This window comes from Ranitomeya variabilis, chromosome 2 (genome assembly GCF_051348905.1).
Source record: "Ranitomeya variabilis isolate aRanVar5 chromosome 2, aRanVar5.hap1, whole genome shotgun sequence".
In the NCBI taxonomy this organism is placed as follows: Eukaryota; Metazoa; Chordata; class Amphibia; order Anura; family Dendrobatidae; genus Ranitomeya; species Ranitomeya variabilis.
Window position 1 is genome coordinate 1,076,389,602 of NC_135233.1, and position 25,356 is coordinate 1,076,414,957.

A 25,356-nucleotide genomic window follows, 5' to 3' on the forward strand; every position below is an offset into this window, starting at 1 on the left:
ATGCCAGAAGAGCCGATGCCAGTAGTGGGCCGCTGCACTGTTCCTCGCCGCCGCCGCCGCCGCCGCATTTAACTATACCGGCGTCTATGACACCGGTATAGTTCAATGCAATGATGGAGGAGAGCGTCACCTGACGCTCCCTCTCCCATCATTCCCCGCTCTGCCTCTGACAGTACACTGCGGGTGCGCGATGACGTCATATCATCGCGCACCTGCAGTGTCCTGGGCAGACTGCAGCCACCAGGAGCAGCGCGGGCAAAAGGAAAGGTGAGGAGAGTTTTTTTTTTTCTTTTTCACCGGACTGTGGGGCCATTATCGGGGGGGGGGAGATGAGATGCGGGCTGTGCTCTATATACCCCTGTGCTGGCTGTGCTCTATATACCCCTGTGCTGGCTGTGCTGCATATACCCCTGTGCGGGCTCTGCTGTATATATCCCTGTGCGGGCTGTGCTGTATATATCCCTGTGCGGGCTGTGCTGTATATATCCCTGTGCTGGCTGTGCTCTATATACCCCTGTGCTGGCTGTGCTCTATATACCCCTGTGCTGGCTGTGCTGCATATACCCCTGTGCGGGCTCTGCTGTATATACCCCTGTGTGGGCTCTGCTGTATATACCCCTGTGCGGGCTGTGCTCTATATACCCCTGTGCGGGCTGTGCTCTATATACCCCTGTGCGGGCTGTGCTGTATATACCCCTGTGCGGGCTGTGCTGGATATACCACTGTGCGGGCTGTGCTGGATATACCACTGTGCGGGCTGTGCTGGATATACCACTGTGCGGGCTGTGCTGGATATACCACTGTGCGGGCTGTGCTGGATATACCACTGTGCGGTCTGTGCTGGATATACCACTGTGCGGTCTGTGCTGGATATACCACTGTGCGGGCTGTGCTGGATATACCACTGTGCGGGCTGTGCTGGATATACCACTGTGCGGGCTGTGCTGGATATACCACTGTGCGGGCTGTGCTGGATATACCACTGTGCGGGCTGTGCTGGCACCCAACACCATGTTGCAGTGCAGGAGATTCCTGCAACAGTCCGAGGCGTATCTAGGGGAAGGGGGTGGGGGGGCGTCACGGAGGTGGGGGGGGGGGCCCCATTTGGAAGTTCGCACCGGGGCCCATAACTTTGTAGTTACGCCACTGTCTGTAATGATATGAGTTACAATCAGAATCAAAATACATATGTCAGATAAACAATAACAAAAATATGGTAATAGTCCACCAAAAATAGCCCTGACTTATCTGCAGGGTATATTACATCCATATGTAAAACTACACATATAACACTGTGTGTATAAATCTGTGACTATATACAAAGGTCATATAAAGCGGAGATAGAACACCAGCATATCGGACAAATACCGCATGTAGCATATAATATAGCAGTCAGTATATAAGGACATGTAAATACCAATGGAAAGTCAGGTTTCCTTTTTAACTATACAAACATATGTTACTGGAATACTAAGTAACCGAGTGATAGAAAAAGAGCATGGAGCTAACTGAAAAGAAGAGCCTAGGGCTACACCAACCCCTATCGCAGTATAAAGCCTATAAAAGAGTAAAGTGGAGGCAAAGAAAAACCTCACAGGGATATGTACCACGAGTCTTTCTACCTACTCTCAGTTTCCTTTTGGATCGTGGGTAGTGACTATGACACAACTGATCCTTTAAATTTGTGGCTCTTCTTGCCACCACTTTAGGGGTGGGTGTAATATGTGGAGAGAGTCTTGGCTCACACAACAAGATGTTCCAATTTTTGTTCAGGATCCTATACACATCCGACCACTGATTATTGTACGTGGTAATGAGAGATAGGGGTCGATCTGATTCACGCACCTGTTTGTTGAAGAGGCTATATTGCACTACTAGTATGGTATATAATTTTGGAGGTAATTTGATAAGTAACCGTTTTCCCGTGTATATAACCTATTGTCTTCCCACTGTCTTCTTGGGTATATTGTTTTGTTAATGGTGTTTTTAAATGTTTTTAATTCAAGTTGTGTGGTCTTAGGACCTTGAATTAATAAAATTTGTTATACTTTGTTGATCCCTGCGTTTATGCATGTCACTTTTCTTTGGTTTATTATTGTACATATTTGACATGCTGCGGGTTGAGCACATATAATATTTGGTTAGATGATGCCCTCTATTTCTAAGTGTTTGCTAATTGTTTTGTGGTTGTTTTTTACCACTATTTCTTGAGTGTTGGCACATCGCTACCTTGGTACTATTGTATTTATGATGGATCTTGCAGCTAGAGAAAATGCTTGGAGTCAGCAAGCACATGGTATTTTTTCAGCATCTGCTGATAATGCAGCATTATCTGTAACAAACCCTGATTTTCATACTGTATCTACGGAGGTCACCAATCTGCACAAAACTCTGACTCGGGTTTGGTGGAATGTGAGGAGCTTAGAAGAATATAAGAAAGCAGGCTTTGTACCAAGGGGTTTGAGAGTGCAGATTTTTCCAGCATGGGAGGCCACAGGGGTTTTTAAGAAAACCTGGGAAACTGGGCTTTTGAAATGCTCAGGTATCTTAATGGACATGCTCATAGAACATGATCAGGCTCTTTTGGTAAAAATTAAGGAGGATATAAAAACTAGTGAGGCCAAACTTGGGTCCTTTGATAAGGAGACCTTGGTCACTCCTTTTTTTCTTAAATTAAAAACGACGCTAGATCAATTTGAAAAAGACATTATTAATGGAAAAAGGAGTAAATTCCATAGAGACAAGGTGGAAAGACTCGTGGTACATATCCCTGTGGGGGCTGTAGCGTGTGTCAATTTATAGTCGCATGGGAGGAAGTTTCTGTCGCCATACTACCCTTCCCAATTAAATCTGAATCTTATTTCAACTGCAGGTCAAGGAACCTCATCTATGTGTTTCTATGTGATTGCCCTAAACTCTATGTGGGCCAAACATCTCAGGAACTGAGGAGGAGGTGTCAACAACATGTCTCCAACATCAATATGGCCAAAAGAGATCGGGAAAAGGGGAAGACGTTAACTTCAGTAGCGGCACATTTTCTTGAAGCACACGGAAGCAGCACCAGAGGCCTAAGGATTATGGGACTAGAAGGCATAAATGTGACTATTAGAGGAGGCAACATAACTAATCAATTATTGAGATGTGAGTCCAAGTGGATATATAAACTACGGAGCCTTACACCGGTTGGGCTCAACGAGGAACTTCTTTTTACCGGCTACTACAAACAACTTTAATATGCCTCTAGTGATTGGTACCCAGTATAGGTCTTTCCCTCTGGGAGCTCGTTTTCTATATCCTTGTGGACTAAAAAAACTCTTAGTTCTAAGTAAACAGTTTGGTTCCTTTTTGACCTTTGGTTTGTGTTGTTGAATTTGTTTTGTATTTCCCAGTTTTGGGAAGCTCCACTTTAATCTGTCTAACTTTGACATATTTCATGACAAATTTTGTTGGTCCTTATTTCCAACATCACTATGTATATAATAGTAGGTAACCTGATTACATCTGGCGGGTGGAGTATGGGGGAGAATGTCAGTATATGGGCCTGTTTACTTAACGGGTGGAGCTGGGGTGCGTGACAATTTTTTTTTTTTTCCTATAGTAAATTTAACCCCAGGGTACTTAAGGATCCTCTGAACCAACTATGTAAGAACTTGGCATTGGCCTACAATCCTCATGGTGACCTTTTCTTCATTTTTGCGTAATAGGGATATTCTAGCTAACATTGTTTTTTATTACAAAAACTTAATCATGTTCAAACATCTTTTCTGACTGTTCAACTAGCGAATTGCATGGCGTACGATGTCGATGGGTACACTGTTTTAGGTTTTGGTATATTTTTCACTTACCTTCTTGTGTGTGTGTGTGTGGGGGGGTAACATCCTGAGCATTTGTGTTGATTTATAAATCCTCTGTGTGTAATTAACTGCCGTGTATCTGCCTCTATTTTTTATGAGGGGATATTTGTGAATAACTAACTTAATATGCAGCAACTCAGCGTTGTCTTAGTTATAAACCTTTTTGTTGCCCGGTTTAGTGTGCTTTAATAATGAAGATGTTACTCTTAAGAATCATTGCTTTATAAGCACGTCTGGCCATGCGCATTAGCGGCTTCCTTTACTAGTTATAGAGCGACTTTATGCTTTGGACGTCGCTCTGGTTACCGCGTTTGCGCAATGGAGTCTGATATCGCCGTATTCTTTCCTCTTCAGTCATGCGTATTAGCTGGACATACATTGGAACGCTTCTAAGTCGGTGCGCTTGCGCAATGGGGCGAGTGCCGTCATGTATCCTTGGTAACGTCTGACCATGCGCATTAGCGACTTCCGGGACGCGAAAAAGGCCGCTGTGTACACTCCAGCGTGACTCTTGCTGCAGCTGCATCGCATGTGATAATTTGTGAGTACTATATATACTTGGGTCCACAAGCCACCACATCACTTTTACCCCTGATGAAGTCACTTAGGTGATGATACGCGTCAGGTAGGCCGCATGGGAGCCGGTTCCTCTTTTTTCTACCTCAACCTCCCCAGCCGTATATAGGGTATGAGCATGTCCATTAGGAATTTATTTTGATTATAAGCTTTCTAGTATGTACTCTGAGCTCTCTACTTTATTTACCTAATAACTTGGATCCTTTTCAGGTTGTGTACTTAGTTGAGGCATTGTATTGGCAATTTATGTAGTTAGGATATGGTTATCTACATATATTTATTGTACTATTGAACCTTTCTCTCTTCTATATTGGGTACCAATCTAGTTCTATAGAATTCTTTCAAGGCATTAAAGAGAGCTAAATATTGCACTACTAGTATGGTATATAATTTTGGAGGTAATTTGATAAGGGACCGTTTTCCCGTGTGTATAACCTATTGTCTTCCCATTGTCTTCTTGGGTATATTGTTTTGTTAATGGTGTTTTTAAATGTTTTTAATTCAAGTTGTGTGGTCTTAGGACCTTGAATTAATAAAATTTGTTATACTTTGTTGATCCCTGCGTTTATGCATAACATATGGGGTAGCAGCGCACTCAAGACAAATTGGACAACAACTTGTGGGGTCCAATGTCTCTTGTTACCCTTGGGAAAATAAAAATTTGGTGGGCTAAAAAACATTTTTGTGGAAAAAAAATATTTTTTATTTTCACAGCTCTGCATTATAAACTGTAGTGAAACACTTGGAGGTTCAATGTTCTCACAACACATCTAATAAGTTAATTGGGGGGTCTAATTTCCAATATGGGGTCACTTGTGTGGGGTTTCTACTGTTTAGGTACATTAGGGGCTCTGCAAACGCAATGTGACGCCTGCAGACCAATCCATTTAAGTCTGCATTCCAAATGGCGCTCCTTCCCTTCCGAGCCCTGCCATGTGTCCAAACGATGGTTCCCCCCACATATGGGGTATCAGCGTACTCAGGACAAATTGGTCAACAACTTTTGGGGTCCAATTTCTCCTGTTAGCCTTGGGAAAATACAAAACTGGGGGCTAAAAAAATATTTTTTTTGAAAAAAAAAGTATTCTTATTTTCACGGCTCTGCGTTATAAATGGTAGTGAAATACTTGGGGGTTCAAAGCTCTCACAACACATCTATATAAGTTCCTTAGGGGGCCTACTTCCCAAAATAGTGTCACTTGAGGGGGGTTTCAAAGTTTAGGCACATCAGGGGCTCTCCAAACGCGACACGGTGTCCATCTCAATTCCAGTCAATTTTGCATTGAAAAGTCAATCGGCGCTTCTTCCCTTCCGAGCTCTACCATGCCCCAAACAGTGGTTTACCCCCACATATCTTATATCAGCATATTCAAGAAAAATCGCACAACAACTTTTGGGGTCCAATTTCTTCTCTTACCCTTGGGAAAATAAAAAATTGGGGGCGAAATATCAGTTTTGTGACAAAATATGATTTTTTATTTTTACGGCTCTGCATTATAAACTTCTGTGAAGCACATGGTGGGTAAAAGTGCTCACCACACATCTAGATAAGTTCCTTAGGGGGTCTACTTTCCAAAATGGTGTTATTTGTGGGGGATTTCAATGTTTAGGCACATCAGGGGCTCTCCAAACGCAATATGGCGTCCCATCTCAATTCCAGTCAATTTTGCATTGAAAAGTCAAACGGTGCTCCTTCCCTTCCGAGCTCTGCCATGAGCCCAAAAAGTGGTTTACCCCTACATATGGGGTATCAGTGTACTCAGGACAAATTTTAAAACAACTTTTGTGGTCCATTTTCTCCTGTTACCCTTGGTAAAATAAAACAAATTGGAGCTGAATTAATTTTTTTGTGAAAAAAAGTTAAATGCTGTTTTTTTTTTTAAATATTCCAAAAATTCCTGTGAAACACCTGAAGGGTTAATAAACTTCTTGATTGTGGTTTTAAGCACCTTGAAGAGTGCAGTTTTTATAATGGTGTCACACATGGTTATTTTCTATCATATAGACCCCTCAAAATGACTTCAAATGCGATGTGGTCCCTAAAAAAAATGGTGTTGTAAAAATGAGAAATTGCTGGTCAATTTTTAACCCTTATAACTCCCAAACAAGAAAAAATTGGGGTTCCAAAATTGTGCTGATGTAAAGTAGACATGTGGTAAATGTTACTTGTTAAGTAGTTTTTGTGACATATCTCTGTGAGTTAAGGGCATAAAAATTCAAATTTGGAAAATTGCAAAAATTTCTAAATTGTCGCCAAATTTCCGTTTTTTTTTCACAAATAAACGCAGGTAGTATCAAAGAAATGTTACCATTATCATGAAGAACAATATGTCATGAGAAAACAATGTCAGAATCATCAGGATCTGTTGAAGAATTCTAGAGGTTGGGGTCTCATAAAGAGACAGTGGTCAGAATTGTAAAAATTGTCCCGGTCATTAACGTGCAAACCACCCTTGGGGGTTAAGGGGTTAAAATAGCCAATACAATTTAGGCATATTTTGATTTCTTTTTCAATTTTTAAAATGACCAATAATATCACATACAGAGGACAAATACCACCACGCCATGACCAGACACCATATTACCTCCAAATAGTGACCTATAATACCACATACAAGGTACAAATATAACCACACCATGACCAGATACCATATTGCCACCACATAGTTACCAAAGAATAGCACATACCAGGAACAAATAACACCTCACCATGTCCAGACCACATATTACCACCATATGATGGCCAATAATACCACATACAAGGAACAAAAACCACCACATCATGACCAGATCACATATTTCCACCATATAGTGACCAAATAATAGCACATACAAGGAATACCGCCACACCATGGACGGACAACATATTACCACCACATAGTGACTGAATACTACAATAGTAATAAAAAAAGCATAATACTGATATCACCATAAGTGCCACTATACACATGAGATCTGTACTTAGTATGCAGTGTCTGTGTACAGGTAATACGGTGATCACCAGTGACATTATACACAAGAGCTCTGTATATAGTGTATAATGTAAAGGTAATACAGTGATCACTGGTGACATTATACACAGGACCACTGTATATACACTGCTCAAAAAAATAAAGGGAACACTTAACAACAGAATATAACTCCAAGTAAATCAAACTTCTGTGAAATCAAATTGTCCACTTAGGAAGCAACACTGATTGACAATCAATTTCACATGCTGTTGTGCAAATGGAATAGACAACAGATAGAAATTATTGGTGCAATTATCAAGACACCCTCAATAAAGGAGTGGTTCTGCAGGTTAGGACCACAGACCACATCTCAGTACCAATACTTTCTGGCAGATGTTTTGTTCACTTTTGAATGTTGGTTGTGCTTTCACACTCATGCGAGCATGTGACAGACTCTACAACCCACACAAGTGGCTCAGGTAGTGCAGCTAATCCAGGATGGCACATCAATACGAGCTGTGGCGAGAAGATTTTCTGTGCCTGTCAGTGTATTGTCCAGAGGCTGGAGGCGCTACAAGGAGGCAGGCCAGTACACCAGGACACGTGGAGGGGGCCATAGGAGGGCAACAACCCAGCAGCAGGACCACTACCTCTGCCTTTGTGCAAGGAGGAACAGGAGAAGCACTGCCAGAGTCCTGCAAAATGACCTCCAGCAGGCCATGTGTCTGCACAAATGGTTAGAAACTGACTCCATGAGGATTGTCTGAGTGAACAATGTCCACAGATGGGAGTTTTGCTCACAGCCCAACACCGTGCAGGAGACTTGGCACTTGCCACAGAACACCAGGATTGGCAAATTCGCTGCTAGTGCCCTGTGCTCTTCACAGATGAAAGCAGGTTCACACTGAGCACATGTGACCTACGTGAGTTTTGAGATGCCATGGAGAGTGATTTGCTGCCTGCAACATCCTTCAGCATGACCGGTTTGGCAGTGGGTCAGTAATGGTATTTGGTGGCATTTCTTTCAAGGGCCGCACAGCCCTTCATGTGCTTACCAGAGGTAGCCTAACTGCCATTTGGTACTGAAATGAGATCCTCAGACCCCTTGTGAGACCATATGCTGGTGCGGTTGGCCCTGGGTTCTTCCTAATGTAGGACAATGCCAGACATTATGTGGCTGGAATGTGTCAGCAGTTCCTGCAAGATGAAGGCATTGAAGCCATGGACTGGCTCACCAGTTCCTCAGACCTGAATCTGATTGAGCACAACTGGGACATCTGTCTCGCTCCATTCACCAACGTCACGTTGCACCACAGACTGTCCATAAGTTGGCAGATGCTTTAGTCCAGGTCTGGGAGGAGATACATCAGGAGACCATCCGCCGCATCATCAGGAGCATGCCCAGGCATTGTACAGTAGGGAGGTCATACAGGCACACGGAGGCCAAACACAATACTGAGCATCTTTTTCTTGTCATAAGGCATTTCCACTGAAGTTGGATCAGCCTGTAATTTGATTTTCCACTTTGATTTTGAGTATCATTCCAAATCCAGACCTCCATGGGATATTCATTTTCATTTACATTGGTAATCGTAACGTTTTATTGTTCTGAACACATTCCACTATGCAATGAATAAAAATTTGTAATTGGAATATTTCATTCAGATATATGTAGGATGCTGTATTTTAGTGTTCCCTTTATTTTATGAGCAGTGTAGTATACAATGTATAGTGTCAGTGTGCAAGTAACACACTGACTCACCAGTGACATCTATAGGTGAAGTCCTTCATCTTTGCTTTTAATCTTTATACAGCACAGACCGCCGTCACTTCAGCCAGCCAGGGCTCGTCTCTGCAGGAAATAACAGTTATCTAGAGCACCGCTTGCAGAACACATTTCTTATTTTTTTTCCCAAATTCAAAACTACACCAGATGAAGAAAAAAAGCAACAGTGTTGCTCTGAACAGTAACAGGACCGCCCCATACATTTAAAACAGTATCCTCAAAAAATAAAATGAATACATCACTGCAGTAATAATATGCCTTAATTAGCCCTTATGGTAATAATTTCACCCCTCCCTGTCTCCCATGTGTCTCATTCCGGGCTCCAGCCATTTGTTCTCCTATCCTGCCCCCATGTGATGTCCCTTCCTGCCCCATATGATCTCCCCCATCCTGCCCCATCTGTCCCATCCTGCCCCATATGATCTCCCAATCCTGCCCCATCTGTCCCATGATCCTGCCCCATCTGTCTCATGATCCTGCCCCATCTGTCTCCATCCTGTCCCATTTTCCTGCCCCATCTGTCTCCATCCTGCACCATTTCTCCATCCTGCTCGCTGTGTCTCCAATCCTGCCCCTGTGTCTCCAATCCTGCCCCTGTGTCTCCAATCCTGCCCCTGTGCCTCCAATCATGCCCCCGTGTCTCCAATCATGTCCCCGTATGTCCATTCTGCCCTGTGTCTCCATTCTGCCTCTGTGTCTCCATTCTAAACCGTCTCCATTCTGCCCCGTCTCCATTCTGTGCTGGGCAGGATGGAGACACGGTCCATATGTCTCCATCCTGCCAGTGAAACATTGCAGCTTGCCGCTTTCAATAAAAATAATAATAAAAAAACCCTTTCCTCTTATTGGGCCGCGCTCCTGTGGCGAAGATCCCTCCTGGCGTTTCAGCGCGCACTCGCCAGCGAATGACAATGACTTCATACACCGGCGACATGCGCGCTGACGTCAGCTGCCTGCCTCCGATTGGCTGGCGGCTTTAGACATTACCGTGCAGGCCCTCAAGGCAATAGAGTAAATGAACTGGCATCTCAGATGCAGGTTCAGTTGCTGTATTGATAGAAGCCTGCCTCTGGGGCCCGGGCTCGATAAGCAGAAGAGACAGGGCTGATTGTGGGCCCCATCTGCCCACCGGGCCCTGCTGGTCAATGTCCTCGCCTTTGGACAAATCAATTATGATGAGAAAGCTCGGGCTGCAGCTACGTCACAAGTCACAACACTAAACAAGAGCCTCGGGAAGAGCGAGTAAGAACACCGCGGGAACAGCGCCATCACGGGTGGTGAGTATGAGCTTTATTATTTTATCAGGGCCAAACATTTTGATCAAGAACAAGTTGTCTTTGTAGTGGACAACCCCTTTAAGGTCTTTAAATATAACTTTGATTTGGCTTCCAATGTGAATTTTGGGGACTTTCTTTTGAGCATTGAAGATTTATTTTTTGCATCTCAGTGGACGGTTACTTAGACGTTTTTTTTCTTACAAATACTCATGTAAAATACTGAGCATATACTGAACATGTGATTTTAAAACAGGGCTGTGTGTTTCCACTGGTTTACCACAAAGTTCATGTATTTCCCTATCCATGTCTACCCTCAAAATATATATATAATATATATATATTTTTTATTGGGGGTAATGATGATTGTAAATTATGAATCTGGGCTTAGATGTTTTAGTATGTTCCTTCTGCTTTTTTTTTACCAATATCCAAGGGTGTAAGAATAGCTGTAGCAGAGAACGCAACCAAATTGATGGGGGACTGGCAGGGAGCTACAATAGCTATACAAGCCACTAGTCAATTAATGGCTGGCAGCTGATGTCAGCATACTTGTTGTGGGCAACGACACTTCCATGTAGCACCCATCTCCACTATGCAAAAATGGAGCCGGAAAAGCACGCTACTTGCAGTCAGGAGTTAGGACAGGTAAGAAGAATGGTTAATTTTTTTATTGTCAATGTGTTGAAGAAGAGCATCAGTTCAGGGGACAATACTGCATAACGGGACAAATTATTACAGGATAGGAGGGAGAACGTAGGACATTATTTCATGGCATGTACATCTGACCAACATACTGGTGGGGTCCCATGTCCAAATTTTGCACCAGGGCCCATATGACTCTAGTTACCCCACTGCCAATAACCCATTTCTTCTGGCACAGTTATAAAAGTATACATACCCGAACCATCTTACTTTCCATGATCCTGAAAATTTCATTCACTAGATTCACGAGTTTTAGGATTGTAGGATCATCATATTCATATCTATGACCCAGCAGGATGGACACAATTATGTTGGCCATTGCAGCATTTATGATGGTTTGGTTATTGAATGGTTTCCCTGAAAATACAATGTGGGGAAGTTTTTAGTTCAAGGAATTAAAATGAAGTTTGTTAGTTCAAAAACAACACAAAATTAAACTCATTTATTTGCCACTTTGTATGTCATTACCGGTATGTGGGATTGCTCCAACTAAGGTTTTTATTACTCCAATCTATCCAAAATAAAAATTAAGAAACTTTGAAAACACTCTTGATAAAGAAAGAATCTATACAGTTTCTATGCAGATACATTAAGACATTTTTTGAACTGAATTACCTCCATAAGATCTGATTGTCTGTAATAAGCAGTCACACTCTTCGGTGATCTTGATTCCTATGTCCTTTCTCCCCATGCCATAGTCTCGTAATGTGGACAGCGTGAATCTTCTCATCACTTTCCAGTTCTCTCCAGTGGAGAAGAGGACACCTGCATGGATTGAGGACTGGTCACTGGTGTTATAATAATTGCTAAAAATTGATGCTATGGGATAAGCGCAAGCCTGTTTTCCAGGTTCTCCAGCCTTGAGGATTTTTGTATAGAGCAGAATGTGGCTCAGGAGCTCTGCATACTATATGCATTTTTGACAATTTTATTACAACATTCCCTATCTAATCGTCCCAATTAGAAGTTCTCTGTACATCACTCATCTTAATGGGTGCTGTACAAGAGATGTCTAACTGGTCGCACTTTCACTGGTACCGTCTGGTTCTTTGCAGGGACAAAGGAAGAAGAACCTGGTGTGACGGGTTGATCATCCCGTAGCCACATTTTGAAATATGTGATAGTATTCTACTCCTCAAAATTCATTCAAATTGCAACCACAAGAATGAAAAGTCATGGACCTATGGAAATCACAGGATCAATAGCCATGATAATTTTATGCAAATTGCAAAATGTAGAAAATAAATTGAGTTGTTTGGAAAAATGTAATTATCCAGTATGAGCATCATGCACAGAAAAACACACACTTACATCCTTGGCTTCTTTCAATGCGGTTATTAATGATTGTATAATGAATGTTCTGTGTATAGAATTCATCTTGTATTTCTTTGGGATTGTTTTCTAGTGGCTTCATTTTGGCAAGGTGCCTTTCATCGTATTTCTAAAATTGTTGGTTTTGGAAGTTGTGTTCCCTATACAGTACCTATGGCCGAGTTATTAACAAAACTTGATTACACCATTCTTTTGACATGATTGATATTTATCAATCAAAATGTCCAGAATGATACAAAGGGCAATTCTACATACAATATCACTAGTGTTGAGCATTCCGATACCGCAAGTATCGGGTATCGGCCGATACTTGCGGTATCGGAATTCCGATACCGGGATTCCGATACTTGCCGCGTATCGGATACCGGAATCGGAAGTTCCAAGATTCAAAATGCAGAAATTCAGCCAATGAGAATGATTCCAAGCGTGGGCACATCCTGTTTAGCATGGAGGGCATGAAACTATTGGCAAGGCTGTGATTGGCTGCTGAAATGATGTCATGATGCAGTTTAAAAGTCGCTGGCGCCATTTTGCGATCACTCTGCTGTGAATTCAGTTAGTGACAGGACGCTGTTTGCTGACTGAGGGCCAGTGTAGAGATAGCGATTTGCTTCTTTGTGCTTTCCAAAGGCTAATTTAGCAACCACTGTGTTCACCTACTATTCACCTTGCTTTTGCCTTGTAGCGCTGTTTTCACAGCGATCTGCAAGGTCTGTGTGTGTGTGTGTGTGAGTGCAGCCCACTCTCTAGTCTGAGTGCAGCCACATAGGCCATCCATAGCTGGTTGTATTCAGTTCAGGGAGGGTGGTTCATTGCCTCATACTGTTCTTTTTTTTTTTTTTTTTTCAAGTAGTGTAGTCTGCTGCTAATTTATTCAAAAAAATTCTATTAGTGTCTTTCCACCCGTCTCCAGCTAATTTGTGGAAAAACACTACATAGGATAACATAGAGGAGGGTTTTTGGGCCTTGCAGCGCCGTTTACGGCTGTCTGCACGGTCTCCGTGTGACTGCAGCTCGCCCTGTAGTCTGTGAGCAGCCATAGCCCGGTTGTCTCCAGCTCAGGGTTGTTCACTGCGTCATACCGCCAAATCAATTTTCATTTTGTTTTAAGTAGTGCAGGCTGCTGCACATTTTTTCAAAAAATTCCTATTAGTGTCTTTCCACCCGTCTCCAGCTAACTTGTGGAAAAACACTACATAGGATAACGTAGAGGAGGGTTTTTGGGCCTTGCAGCGCCGTTTACGTCTGTCTGCACGGTCTCCGTGTGACTGCAGCTCTATCCGTTGTCAGTTCAGCCCCCAAAAAATAAATAAATAATAAAGTTCACCAAACACACCAGTTACACCACTTTACATTTGTGTAGGCCACAATAGCTCATATTAAAGTCTAGTCCACACTTTAGAAAATTAGTGTTTCTTATACCTGTTAGGAGGAGTTGCTCAGGAATAAGCACACAAAGCCGTTAGTACTTTTCTGCTTATCTTTATCAGTCAACCAAGATGAAGAAGGCAGTGAGTAAGGCACGTGGGCGTGGGCGTGGGCGCGGAGCAGGGAGGGGACGTGGGGATTCTGTGCCTGCTGCGGGCACCGGTGACTCATCAGCACCCACATTCACCAGGCAACAGTCGTTCATGCGCAGCTTTGTGTCAGAGCGCCGTACACCGCTGCTGCGTGAAGAACAAATTGAAGCCGTTGTCGGATGGATGGCAGCTAATGCATCAACTTCAATTAGTGCCACATCCTCTCAGACACAGAGCACTGGAGAGCAGCCATCTGTCTCTTCACCACCTGCCAAATTGCCCAGGCAGACAGAGAGCCCAGGACAGGAGCCGTCTCTACTTCTGTTCTCTGAATCTCTTGGCTTGGAAACAGGGGGCCAGCCAAGCAGCATTGGAGAAATGGAAGAAGAGGCAGGGTGCAGTGATGCCCAACAGCTTTTTCTGTCTTCCTCTGAAGAGGCGGGTGGGCCAGTGGCTCCGGTCACCACATCGCAGGCCGCATCAGCTGATGATGACACTCAGGTGCCACTTACTGGTGCGTGCTCTGCTGCTGAGACTACCCAGGAGGAGCAGTTGGGGGCAGAGGGTAGTGTAGATGATGAGGTCCTTGACCCATCTTGGCGTGAGGGACAGGAAGGTGGTGGGAGCAGCTCTGAGGAAGAGATTCCCCGTACGGCCCAAAGAGGGAGAGGGAGGGGGAAGACTGCGGATCCTGCAGCCTCCGCTTTGGCACCCGTTAGGAGCATGTCTCTTCCAAAAGCCAAAAAGGGCGCTCCCAAGACTTGCAGTGCCTGGTCCTTTTTTGACACAGTTGCAGATGACATTTGCTATGTCAGATGCAAGGTGTGTCATCACAAAGTCAAAAGAGGGAAAAATGTCAGCAACCTCAATACCTCCAACATGTGGAAACATGTGCGCAACAGGCACCCGGCGGAGTTAGAAAAACACACTGAAGAGCTAGGCCAACCAACAGCGGCAGCTACCACCTCTTCAGCTCGTGTTGCCTCTTCCTCTAGCTCACACGCAGCTGGTTCGGCTTCCTCCCAGGATCGCCGTGGAAGAACCTCTGGCCCTGTTGTCCAGAGACCCGCTGTAATTCCACCCGCAGCACCACTTTCCCAGTCATCCACACACTCCCAGCCCACTCTACAGCCATCGGTAGTACAGGCATGGGAGAAAAGGCGGCCTTTCTCGTCAAACCACCCACGAGCACAGGCTCTGACTGCAGGCATTGCCAAACTTCTTTCACTGGAAATGCTGTCATTCAGGCTGGTGGAGACTGACAGCTTCCGTGACTTGATGTCATTGGCAGTCCCACAGTACAATGTGCCCAGCCGCTTTTACTTCAGCAGGCAAGCCGTCCCTGCCCTGCACAAGCATGTGGAGGGACACATAAAACACGCGCTACTGAACGCCGTCAGTAGCAAGGTCCACCTCACCACCGATGCGTGGACCAGTCAACATGGACAGGGGCGATACCTGTCCCTCACTGCCCATTGGGTTAATGTCGTTGAGCCGGGTACAGACCGTGCGAGTGGCGCAGGACGTGTCCTGCCCACTCCAAGGATTGCAGGAATCCATTCTGTACGCATTGACTCCTCCTCTTACACCAGTTCCTCAGAATCATCGCTGCAGGAGCCGTCACAGTCCACCTCCACATGGACCCGTGATGAACGTGTACCTGTTACGACCGACATGAGCACAGCTGTGGCCAAACGTCAACAGGCCGTGTTGAAATTAATTTTTTTGGGGAATCGCAGCCACACAGCGCAGGAGCTCTGGAATGCCATCAAGCAGGAGAGCGATGTGTGGTTTGTGCCAGCAAATCTCCAGCCAGGCATGGTAGTGTGTGATAATGGCCGAAATCTGGTGGCAGCTCTGGGCCTCGGCAACCTCACTCACATCCCATGTCTGGCACATGTGCTCAATTTGGTCGTGCAGAGCTTTTTGAGGGACTATCCGGATCTTGATGCACTGCTGCACAAGGTCCGCCTAGAGTGTGCTCACTTGCGGCGTTCCAGCACGGCAAAATCGCGCATTGCGGCTCTGCAGCGCCGACACCGCCTGCCGGAACATCGCATCATATGTGACCTACCTACCAGGTGGAATTCCACGTTACATATGTTGGAGCGGTTGTGTGAGCAGCAGCAAGCTGTAATGGAGTACCAGCTGCTTCAGGCGCAAAGAAGTCGCAGTCAGCGCCGTACAGACTTCACAACCACAGAGTGGGCCACTATGAATGACGTCTGCCAGGTTTTGCGTCCCTTTGATTATTCCACGCGGATGGCGAGTGCAGATGATGCACTAGTCAGCATGACTGTCCCCCTTATCTGCCTGCTTGAAAAATCACTGCAAGCGCTAAGGGATGATGTTGTGGAAGAGGTGGAGGATGAGGATTCACCATTTCCATCATCTTCTGGACAGTCAGCGCCACGTGGTTCCTCACAAACGCGTAGGCAGGGGACAGTTTGTGAGGAGGATGAGGAGGAGTCAATGGAGGAGGAAGACATCCGTCCAGAGGAAGGAGTTACCGAATTGTCCAGTACTCAGTGTGTACAGCGAGGTTGGGGTGATGACGAGTGGGCAGAGACCACGCCTCCAGCAGGGGACAGCGTTTCTTGGGCAGTTGGCAGTCTGCAGCACATGGTGGATTACATGCTGCAGTGCCTGAGAAACGACCGCCGCATCGCCCACATTCTCAACATGTCTGATTATTGGGTGTTCACCCTCCTCGATCCTTGCTACCGGGACAACGTAGAAAGCCTCATCACACCGTTGAACCGGGAGCGAAAAATGCGGGAGTACCAAGACACACTGGTCAATTCCATCATCTTCTCCATTCCAACTGAGAGAAGTGCTGCTAGTGCATTCCAAAGCAGCTCAGTGCGTCCAGGCAGTGGTGGAGGCTCTGCACAAAGAGGGAGCAGAAGCAGTGCCTCTGCCCAAGGCAAGACCAGTATGGCCCAACTGTGGCACAGTTTTCTGTGCCCCCCACAAAAGTCTACACCATCACAGACGGCTCCAGTCAGCAGGAGGCAACGGTTCCGTCAGATGGTGACAGACTACATGTCTTGCCCTCTTGCTGTACTCCCAGACAGCTCTTCCCCTTTCAAGTTTTGGGTCTCAAAGCTGGATACATGGCCAGAGCTAAGCCAGTATGCATTGGAGGTGCTGTCTTGCCTTGCGGCCAGTGTATTATCGGAACGTGTCTTTAGTGCTGCAGGTGGTGTACTAACTGACCGTCGCATGCGACTATCCTCCGATAACGTTGACCGGCTTACTTTCCTGAAAATGAACAAGGCCTGGATCTCGCAGGAATTTGCCACTCCTCCTCCTGATTAAATAATTAGGTCACTGTATACGTTATCCAGGTCTCCTGTTGTGTTCATCTTTCTACCACCTGAACTTAAATTCCTGGGCTCCAACACCGCCAGTTGAGGCTCAGAAGTGCCGTCTGCACAGTCAAAACATACGACCCAGTGTTATTGGGTTTCAGTAACGTCAGCTGATCCCCAGCTGTGTAGCCGGCAATGTGTCATGCGACCGCCACGCTGACACAACAACTGAAATGTAAGGGAATCTGTCCCCCCCCCAAGGCGTTTGTTACTGAAAGAGCCACCTTGTGCAGCAGTAATGCTGCACAAGGAAAAGGTAGCTATTTTGGTTTAGCTCCTTGCACACGCAGAACTTAACACTTATAAAATGTGTCCACTGATACCGTAAAACCGTCCCGGAGGTGGGACTTTCCTTCGTAATATGACGCAGCACAGCCGTCATTCCTACCCCCCCCGGCGCTGCGCCCCGGCTCCTCAGCGTTGTTTGATTCCGTCCCGGAGCCTGCGCTGTTATGTTATCCCGTGGCCAGGCACACTTAGCGCTGCCCGTCTTCTGGCATCATTTGGTGTCAGGATGGCTGCGCCTGTGCGGCCGCGCTGGCCGAGAGCCCGCCTCGCAGTGTCTTCTGATTTAATCCCACTGGGGGCCTGGGATCCATGGACATGCGCATTGCATATCTGAACCTCCACCTCTCACTCATCTCCCTATGGCTTCTTCAGACTGTTCGGTGTCAGCTGGTCCCTAATAGCATGCCACGGTCGTGACACCGCACAGTCTTAAGAAGCCGTAGGGAGGGGAGTGAGAGGCGAGGATATGCACTGTGCATGGCCATGGATCCCAGGCCCCCAGTGGGATAAAATCAGAAGACACTGCGAGGCGGGCTCTCGTCCAGCGCGGCCGCACAGGCGCAGCCAGCCTGACACCAAATGATGTCAGAAGATGGGCAGCGCTAAGTGTGCCTGGCCAAGGGATAACTTAACAGCGCAGGCTCCAGGACGGAATCAAACAACGCTGAGGAGCCGGGGCGCGGCGCCGGGGGGGTAGGAATGACGGCTGTGCTGCGTCATATTACGAAGGAAAGTCCCACCTCCGGGACGGTTTCACGGTTTCAGGGGACACATTTTATAAGTGTTTAGTTCTGTGTTTGCAAGGAGCGTGATGAAAAGAGCCACCTTTTCCTTTTGCATCTTTTGTGCTGCACAAGCTGGCTCTTTCAGCTACAAACGCCTTGGGGGGGGGTTAAAGGTTCCCTTTCGACTTTCTCAGGCTTCGGCCTACATTGTGTTCCTCTGCTTTTCCACCTGTCCCTGGGCTCCAACACCGCCAGTTGCCGTCCAGAAGTGCTGTACGCACAGTCAACAGTCCCTCCTCTGTTATTGGGGTTCAGTAACGTCAGCTGTTCCCCTGCTGTGTGTGTGGCAATCCCTCCTACCTCCTCCTACCTCCTCCTCCTCCACCTGTCCCTGGGCTCCAACACCGCCAGTTGCCGTCCAAAAGTGCTGTACGCACAGTCAACAGTCCCTCCTCTGTTATTGGGGTTCAGTAACGTCAGCTGTTCCCCAGCTGTGTGTGTGGCAATCCCTCCTACCTCCTCCACCTCCCCCTCCTGTCCCTGGGCTCCAACACCGCCAGTTGCCGTCCAGAAGTGCTGTACGCACAGTCAACAGTCCCTCCTCTGTTATTGGGGTTCAGTAACGTCAGCTGTTCCCCTGCTGTGTGTGTGGCAATCCCTCCTACCTCCTCCTCCTCCACCTGTCCCTGGGCTCCAACACCGCCAGTTGCCGTCCAGAAGTGCTGTACGCACAGTCAACAGTCCCTCCTCTGTTATTGGGGTTCAGTAACGTCAGCTGTTCCCCAGCTGTGTGTGTGGCAATCCCTCCTACCTCCTCCACCTCCCCCTCCTGTCCCTGGGCTCCAACACCGCCAGTTGCCGTCCAGAAGTGCTGTACGCACAGTCAACAGTCCCTCCTCTGTTATTGGGGTTCAGTAACGTCAGCTGTTCCCCTTCTGTGTGTGTGGCAATCCCTCCTACCTCCTCCTCCTCCACCTGTCCCTGGGCTCCAACACCGCCAGTTGCCGTCCAGAAGTGCTGTACGCACAGTCAACAGTCCCTCCTCTGTTATTGGGGTTCAGTAACGTCAGCTGTTCCCCTGCTGTGTGTGTGGCAATCCCTCCTACCTCCTCCTACCTCCTCCTCCTCCACCTGTCCCTGGGCTCCAACACCGCCAGTTGCCGTCCAGAAGTGCTGTACGCACAGTCAACAGTCCCTCCTCTGTTATTGGGGTTCAGTAACGTCAGCTGTTCCCCTGCTGTGTGTGTGGCAATCCCTCCTACCTCCTCCTACCTCCTCCTCCTCCACCTGTCCCTGGGCTCCAACACCGCCAGTTGCCGTCCAGAAGTGCTGTACGCACAGTCAACAGTCCCTCCTCTGTTATTGGGGTTCAGTAACGTCAGCTGTTCCCCTGCTGTGTGTTTGGCAATCCCTCCTACCTCCTCCTACCTCCTCCTCCTCCACCTGTCCCTGGGCTCCAACACCGCCAGTTGCCGTCCAGAAGTGCTGTACACACAGTCAACAGTCCCTCCTCTGTTATTGGGGTTCAGTAACGTCAGCTGTTCCCCTGCTGTGTGTGTGGCAATCCCTCCTACCTCCTCCTACCTCCTCCTCCTCCACCTGTCCCTGGGCTCCAACACCGCCAGTTGCCATCCAGAAGTGCTGTCCGCACAGAGCCAAACACCTCGCCAATGTGTTAGTGGGGTTCAGCACCGCCAGCTGTTCCCCTGCTGTGCAGCCGGCAACGTGTCCTGCAACAGCCACGCAGGCACAACAGACCCAAAGCTGCCGCCAGTGCAGGCTTCGGCCTACACTCTGCTCCATCTCCTCCTCCTGCTGACCCCGGGCTCTAACACCGCCAGTTGGGGCCCGGTACTGCTAGCTGCACAGAGAAAAACACCAGCCAATGTGTCAGTGGGGTTCAGCACCGCCAGCTGTTCCCCTGCTGTGCAGCCGGCATCGTGTCCTGCAAAAGCCACGCAGACACTTGCTCTTGTACCTTCTGCTCCCCATCCTGGTTCCAGTACCGTCAGCTGGTTCCGGGCAGAGCCTTTGGCTTAGGTGCCTCCCTCTGGGTATCCGAGTTCCACCAACGTCAGGTGGTCCTTGGTAGTGCTTTCAGGCACGGGTACCTCCTGCTTAGTAACCGGGTTCCAGTAACGTCAGCTGGTCTTCGGTAGTTCCATTGGCTCTTGGACCTTCGGCTACCCATCCGGGTTCCAGCACCGTCAGCTGGTTCTCGGCAGTGTCTTTTGCTCTTGTACCTTCTGCTCCCCATCCTGGTTCCAGTACCGTCAGCTGGTTCCGGGCAGAGCCTTTGGCTTAGGTGCCTCCCTCTGGTTATCCGAGTTCCACCAACGTCAGGTGGTCCTTGGTAGTGCTTTCAGGCACGGGTACCTCCTGCTTAGTAACCGGGTTCCAGTAACGTCAGCTGGTCCTCGGTAGTTCCATTGGCTCTTGGACCTTCGGGTAGCCATCCGAGTTCCAGTTCCATCAGCTGGTTCTCGGCATTTTCTCAGCCTTCTTGTACCTTCTGCTACATTTCCAAGTTCAAGAGACTAAACACGATGACCCGGAAGACCACCCCTAAGATGACGACGACACCAGAGACGACAACCACCGTGATGACGACGACCCTGGAGACGATGACCCCGAAGACCACCCCGATGACGACGACCCCGGAGACGACGACCCTGAAGACCACCCCGATGACGACGACCCCGGAGACGACGACCCTGGAGACGACGACGACCTGGAAGACCGAGAAGCAGAAGAACAAGAGGCTGCAGAACAAAGAGCAGAAGAACATTAAGCATAACACTAAATATCAGAGCAAAAAATATTATCTAAATTATAAGCAGAAGAAGACTAAGCAGTGTATGGGGGTGAGTCCGTTCCTCCTCGTGGTGCCCCTGGATAAAGCCTGATGCTGCAGGCCAAACTGAACGCGGACAAATGTAACTCTTTTGTGACAGGCAGAACGGAAGGTGTAATCTTCAAACTTTTATAGATAACAACTACGGGAATGCCTGTCACAAATAAGAATATGATGAAGAAGTAGAATATGATGAAGATAATAGTAAAATAAAAAGAATATGAACAATGTAAGAAAAAAAATAATAGGTAGAAGATGAAGAAGAAGATGAATAAGGTGAAGAAGTTGATGTCAAAGAAGCTGATGATGAGGATAATGAAGAAGAAAGTGTGGGAGAAGTAAAAAAGAAGGTGAAGGGCGTGGAAGTAGTGAAACATCAATATCTGACAAAATAAAAAAAAATTAACATAGTCAAAATCTTTCTACCGCCGAACGTCATAAAAAAAAACAAAACCTGCTATTCTATTACATTGGGCTAAACCTCTGTGCCTTTAATGTCTCCGCCACGTCCCCCAATACATCCTACATTATTCTTAGTTGTTTTCCTTCATGTAGAATGAACCTACAAGTTTATAAAGGGTTTATTTTAATTCCGATATTTTCGTCCCATTGACTTGCATTGGGATCGGGTATCGGTATCGGATTAGATCCGATATTTTGACGGTATCGGCCGATACTTTCCGATACCGATACTTTCCGATATCGGAAAGTATCGCTCAACACTAAATATCACCCAACTTCCATTTTACACTATATCTGTGGAAATATGAAGAGATCCCAAATTAAGATAAATATTAGCTTGTATTCAATAATACATAAAACAATTAAAAAAGCAAGAATACTGTCAAAGGACACCAAAAAAATGAACACACAAATAGTACACTGATATCGATGATATCTTCCATGCTTCTTCCGTGGGCGAAACGTACGTCCGGGTGAGTGGACACCGAACGAACACTAAGCACCTTTGCACAGGTAATTCCTACATTTTTGAATGGATTGATGGGACTAGTGGCTAAATTGCTGTGGGCAACACTGACATTATTACTTGCATTAGCCTTATATCTAGATCAGTGTACATCGAGATAGTGGAACTACTTTATATCGCTGCATTTTATTATTATAACAGTTAATCCATATGGCTATATGTCAATATAATGTGCCCTTGATATATACGCTGGTTAGGAGCTTTCATGTCAGTATATGTTTAGTGCCAGTCCTCCATTTACATTAATATCTGTTGTATTTATTCTTATAACCGTGGGAATTTACAAACTGCATTATATTGGTATAGCAATATTTTTCTGCATTATGATTGTTAATGTAGAATATCCCGTGTATCATTGATATCAGTGTACTATTTGTGTGTTCATTTTTTCGGTGTCCTTTGACTGTATTCTTGCTTTTTTAATTGTTTTATGTATTATTGAATAAAAGTTAATGTTTATCTTAATTTGGGATCTCTTCATATTTCCATAGATATAGTGTAAAATGATTGATATTTGCCATTTGGGAAAATTCACTCATGAATTCCAGAGATGGTGGATCATTCTATTTCCACAGTCTTTAGTAAAATACTTTACTACGTCTGTAGTACCTGTGGTCTGTGCCGATTCTCAATTTTCTGATTTATTAAGTGCATTACTTTTTGCTTCTTTCTCTCTCTCTCTGATCCTTTGTAAGCATATTATTTTTGTGCCTTGCTGTTACTGCACCTTGAATTAATGTATTCCTCTTGTCCTCCCTTCCTTTCTAGTGATGAGCGAACGTGTTCGCCACTACTCGTTACTCACCCGAGTATCACTATGCTCTGTGTACTTGATGAGCATCGAGCATTTCCAGGATTATTCGGCGGTAACTGGTGTTTCCACCCAACGTTTTTGGCAATCTTTAGAGACCCAATCACGGTGCAGGGATTGTCTGCCAGGCCATGAAACGCTGCAACCATCTTTGTTGTGGTCGTGCAGTGATTGGCTTGGCTGCACAGCATCATTCCGAGTATAAGAGACCTGGCGCCGCCCTGCTAGCCGTATTCAGCGAGATTAGGGAGAGCTGCTGCCGAGATAGGGTCAGAATCGTGGTTTTAGAGTTAGTGTAGGTCTGCAACTGTTAAATCCACAACTCCTAAGAAATCAACAGTCCTTTATAGGGCTAATTCGTGATCCCGATATTGCAGCTCTAGGTAGACAGGGCACAGCATATCCACATCAGTGCAAGGCCTGCAGGCACTGTATGAGCATATATAGCTTCCCCTGCATCTCTCCCAAAGCTCCATAACTGTCTGCTGCTACTGCAGCTTCTTTACTATATACCTAGTTGCAATTTTTATTTCCCCAAAAATTCACCTCCCCCAAAAAATATACAGTCTGTTCTATCAGACAGAGGCCTGTTTAAAAATCATAGTTTTTTCAGACATACATAGCATAGTTGTGTGTGCTAGCCTTGTTCTACTATTTTTTTGTGTTTTGACTTCACCAAAAAAGGCCTCATATATCTGCGTGCTCCAAGTTTGGGTATTTTAGGCAATTTTGCCACTGATTTTGCTGTCTGTTACTCTAATTATATACAGCACTATTTAGCATTAAAAAATATAAAAAGGCTACATATTTGCCAGTGTGGTATTTCCGTGACAGCCCTCATATATCTGTTTGCTCCAATGTTGGCCATTGTAGGTCAGTGTACTACTTTTTTTGCTGTCTGTTGCTCTATTTACATTACAGACCAAAAGTTTGGACACACCATCTCATTTAAAGATTTTTCTGTATTCTCATGACTATGAAAATTGTACATTCACACTGAAGACATCAAAACTATGAATTAACACATGTGGAATTATATACTTAACAAAAAAGTGTGAAACAACTGATATTATGTCTTAAATTCTAGGCTCTACAAAGTAGCCACCTTTTGGTTTGATGACTGCTTTGCACACTCTTGGCATTCTCTTGATGAGCTTCAAGAGGTAGTCACCAGGAATGGTCTTCCAACAATCTTGAAGGAGTTCCCAGAGATGCTTAGCATTTGTTGGCCCTTTTGCCTTCACTCTGCGGTCCAGCTCACCCCAAAGCATCTCGATTGGGTTCAGGTCTGGTGACTGTGGAGGCCAGGTCATCTGGCGTAGCACCCCATCACTCTCCTTCTTGGTCAAATAGCCCATACACAGCCTGGAGGTGTGTTTGGGGTCATTGACCTGTTGAAAAGTAAATGATGGTCCAACTAAACGCAAACCGGATAGAATAGCATGCCGCTGCAAGGTAGCTAGGCTGTGGTAGCCATGCTGGTTCAGTATGCCTTCAATTTTGAATAAATCCCCAACAGTGTCACCAGCAAAGCACCCCCACAATCACACCTCCTCCTTCATGCTTCACGGTGGGAACTAGGCATGTAGAGTCCTTCTGTCCACCTTTTCTGCGTCGCACAAAGACACTGTGGTTGGAACCAAAGATCTCAAATTTGGACTCATCAGACCAAAGCACAGATTTCCACTGGTCTAATGTCCATTTCTTGTGTTCTTTAGCTCAAACAAGTCTCTTCTGCTTGTTGCCTGTCCTTAGCAGTTGTTTCCTAGCAGCTATTTTACCATGAAGGCCTGCTGCACAAAGTGTCCTCTTAACAGTTGTTGTAGAGATGTGTCTGCTGCTAGAACTCTGTGTGGCATTGACCTGGTCTCTAATCTGAGCTGCTGTTAACCTGCGATTTCTGAGGCTGGTGACTCGGATAAACTTATCCTCAGAAGCAGAGGTGACTCTTTCTCTTCCTTTCCTGGGGCAGTCCTCATGTGAGCCAGTTTTTTTGTAGAGCTTGATGGTTTCTGCCACTGCACTTGGGGACACTTTCAAAGTTTTCCCAATGTTTCGGACTGACTGACCTTCATTTCTTAAAGTAATGATGGCCACTCATTTATCTTTACTTAGCTGCATTTTTATTGCCATAATACAAATTTTAACAGTCTATTCAGTAGGACTATCAGCTGTGTATCCACCAGACTTCTGCACAACACAACTGATGGTCCCAACACCATTTATAAGGCAAGAAATCCCACTTATTAAACCTGACAGGGCACACCTGTGAAGTGAAAACCATTCCCGGTGACTACCTCTTGAAGCTCAGCAAGAGA

At 46.0% G+C, this 25,356-nt stretch overlaps 1 protein-coding gene across 6 annotated transcripts in view; it reads right to left on the bottom strand.

Annotated features, from left to right (window-relative positions):
* The window catches only part of LOC143808697 (cytochrome P450 2B11-like), a 535,684-nt gene that overhangs the window by 120,664 nt on the left and 389,664 nt on the right, over positions 1–25,356 (bottom strand). For all 6 annotated transcript variants that reach the window (XM_077291624.1, XM_077291619.1, XM_077291623.1 and 3 more), the window contains 2 exons: positions 11,762–11,911; positions 11,343–11,503 (listed from right to left, as the gene is read on the bottom strand). In XM_077291624.1, coding sequence (XP_077147739.1) covers positions 11,343–11,503; positions 11,762–11,911 — 311 coding nt within the window. The remainder of the gene's footprint in view (positions 1–11,342; positions 11,504–11,761; positions 11,912–25,356) is intronic.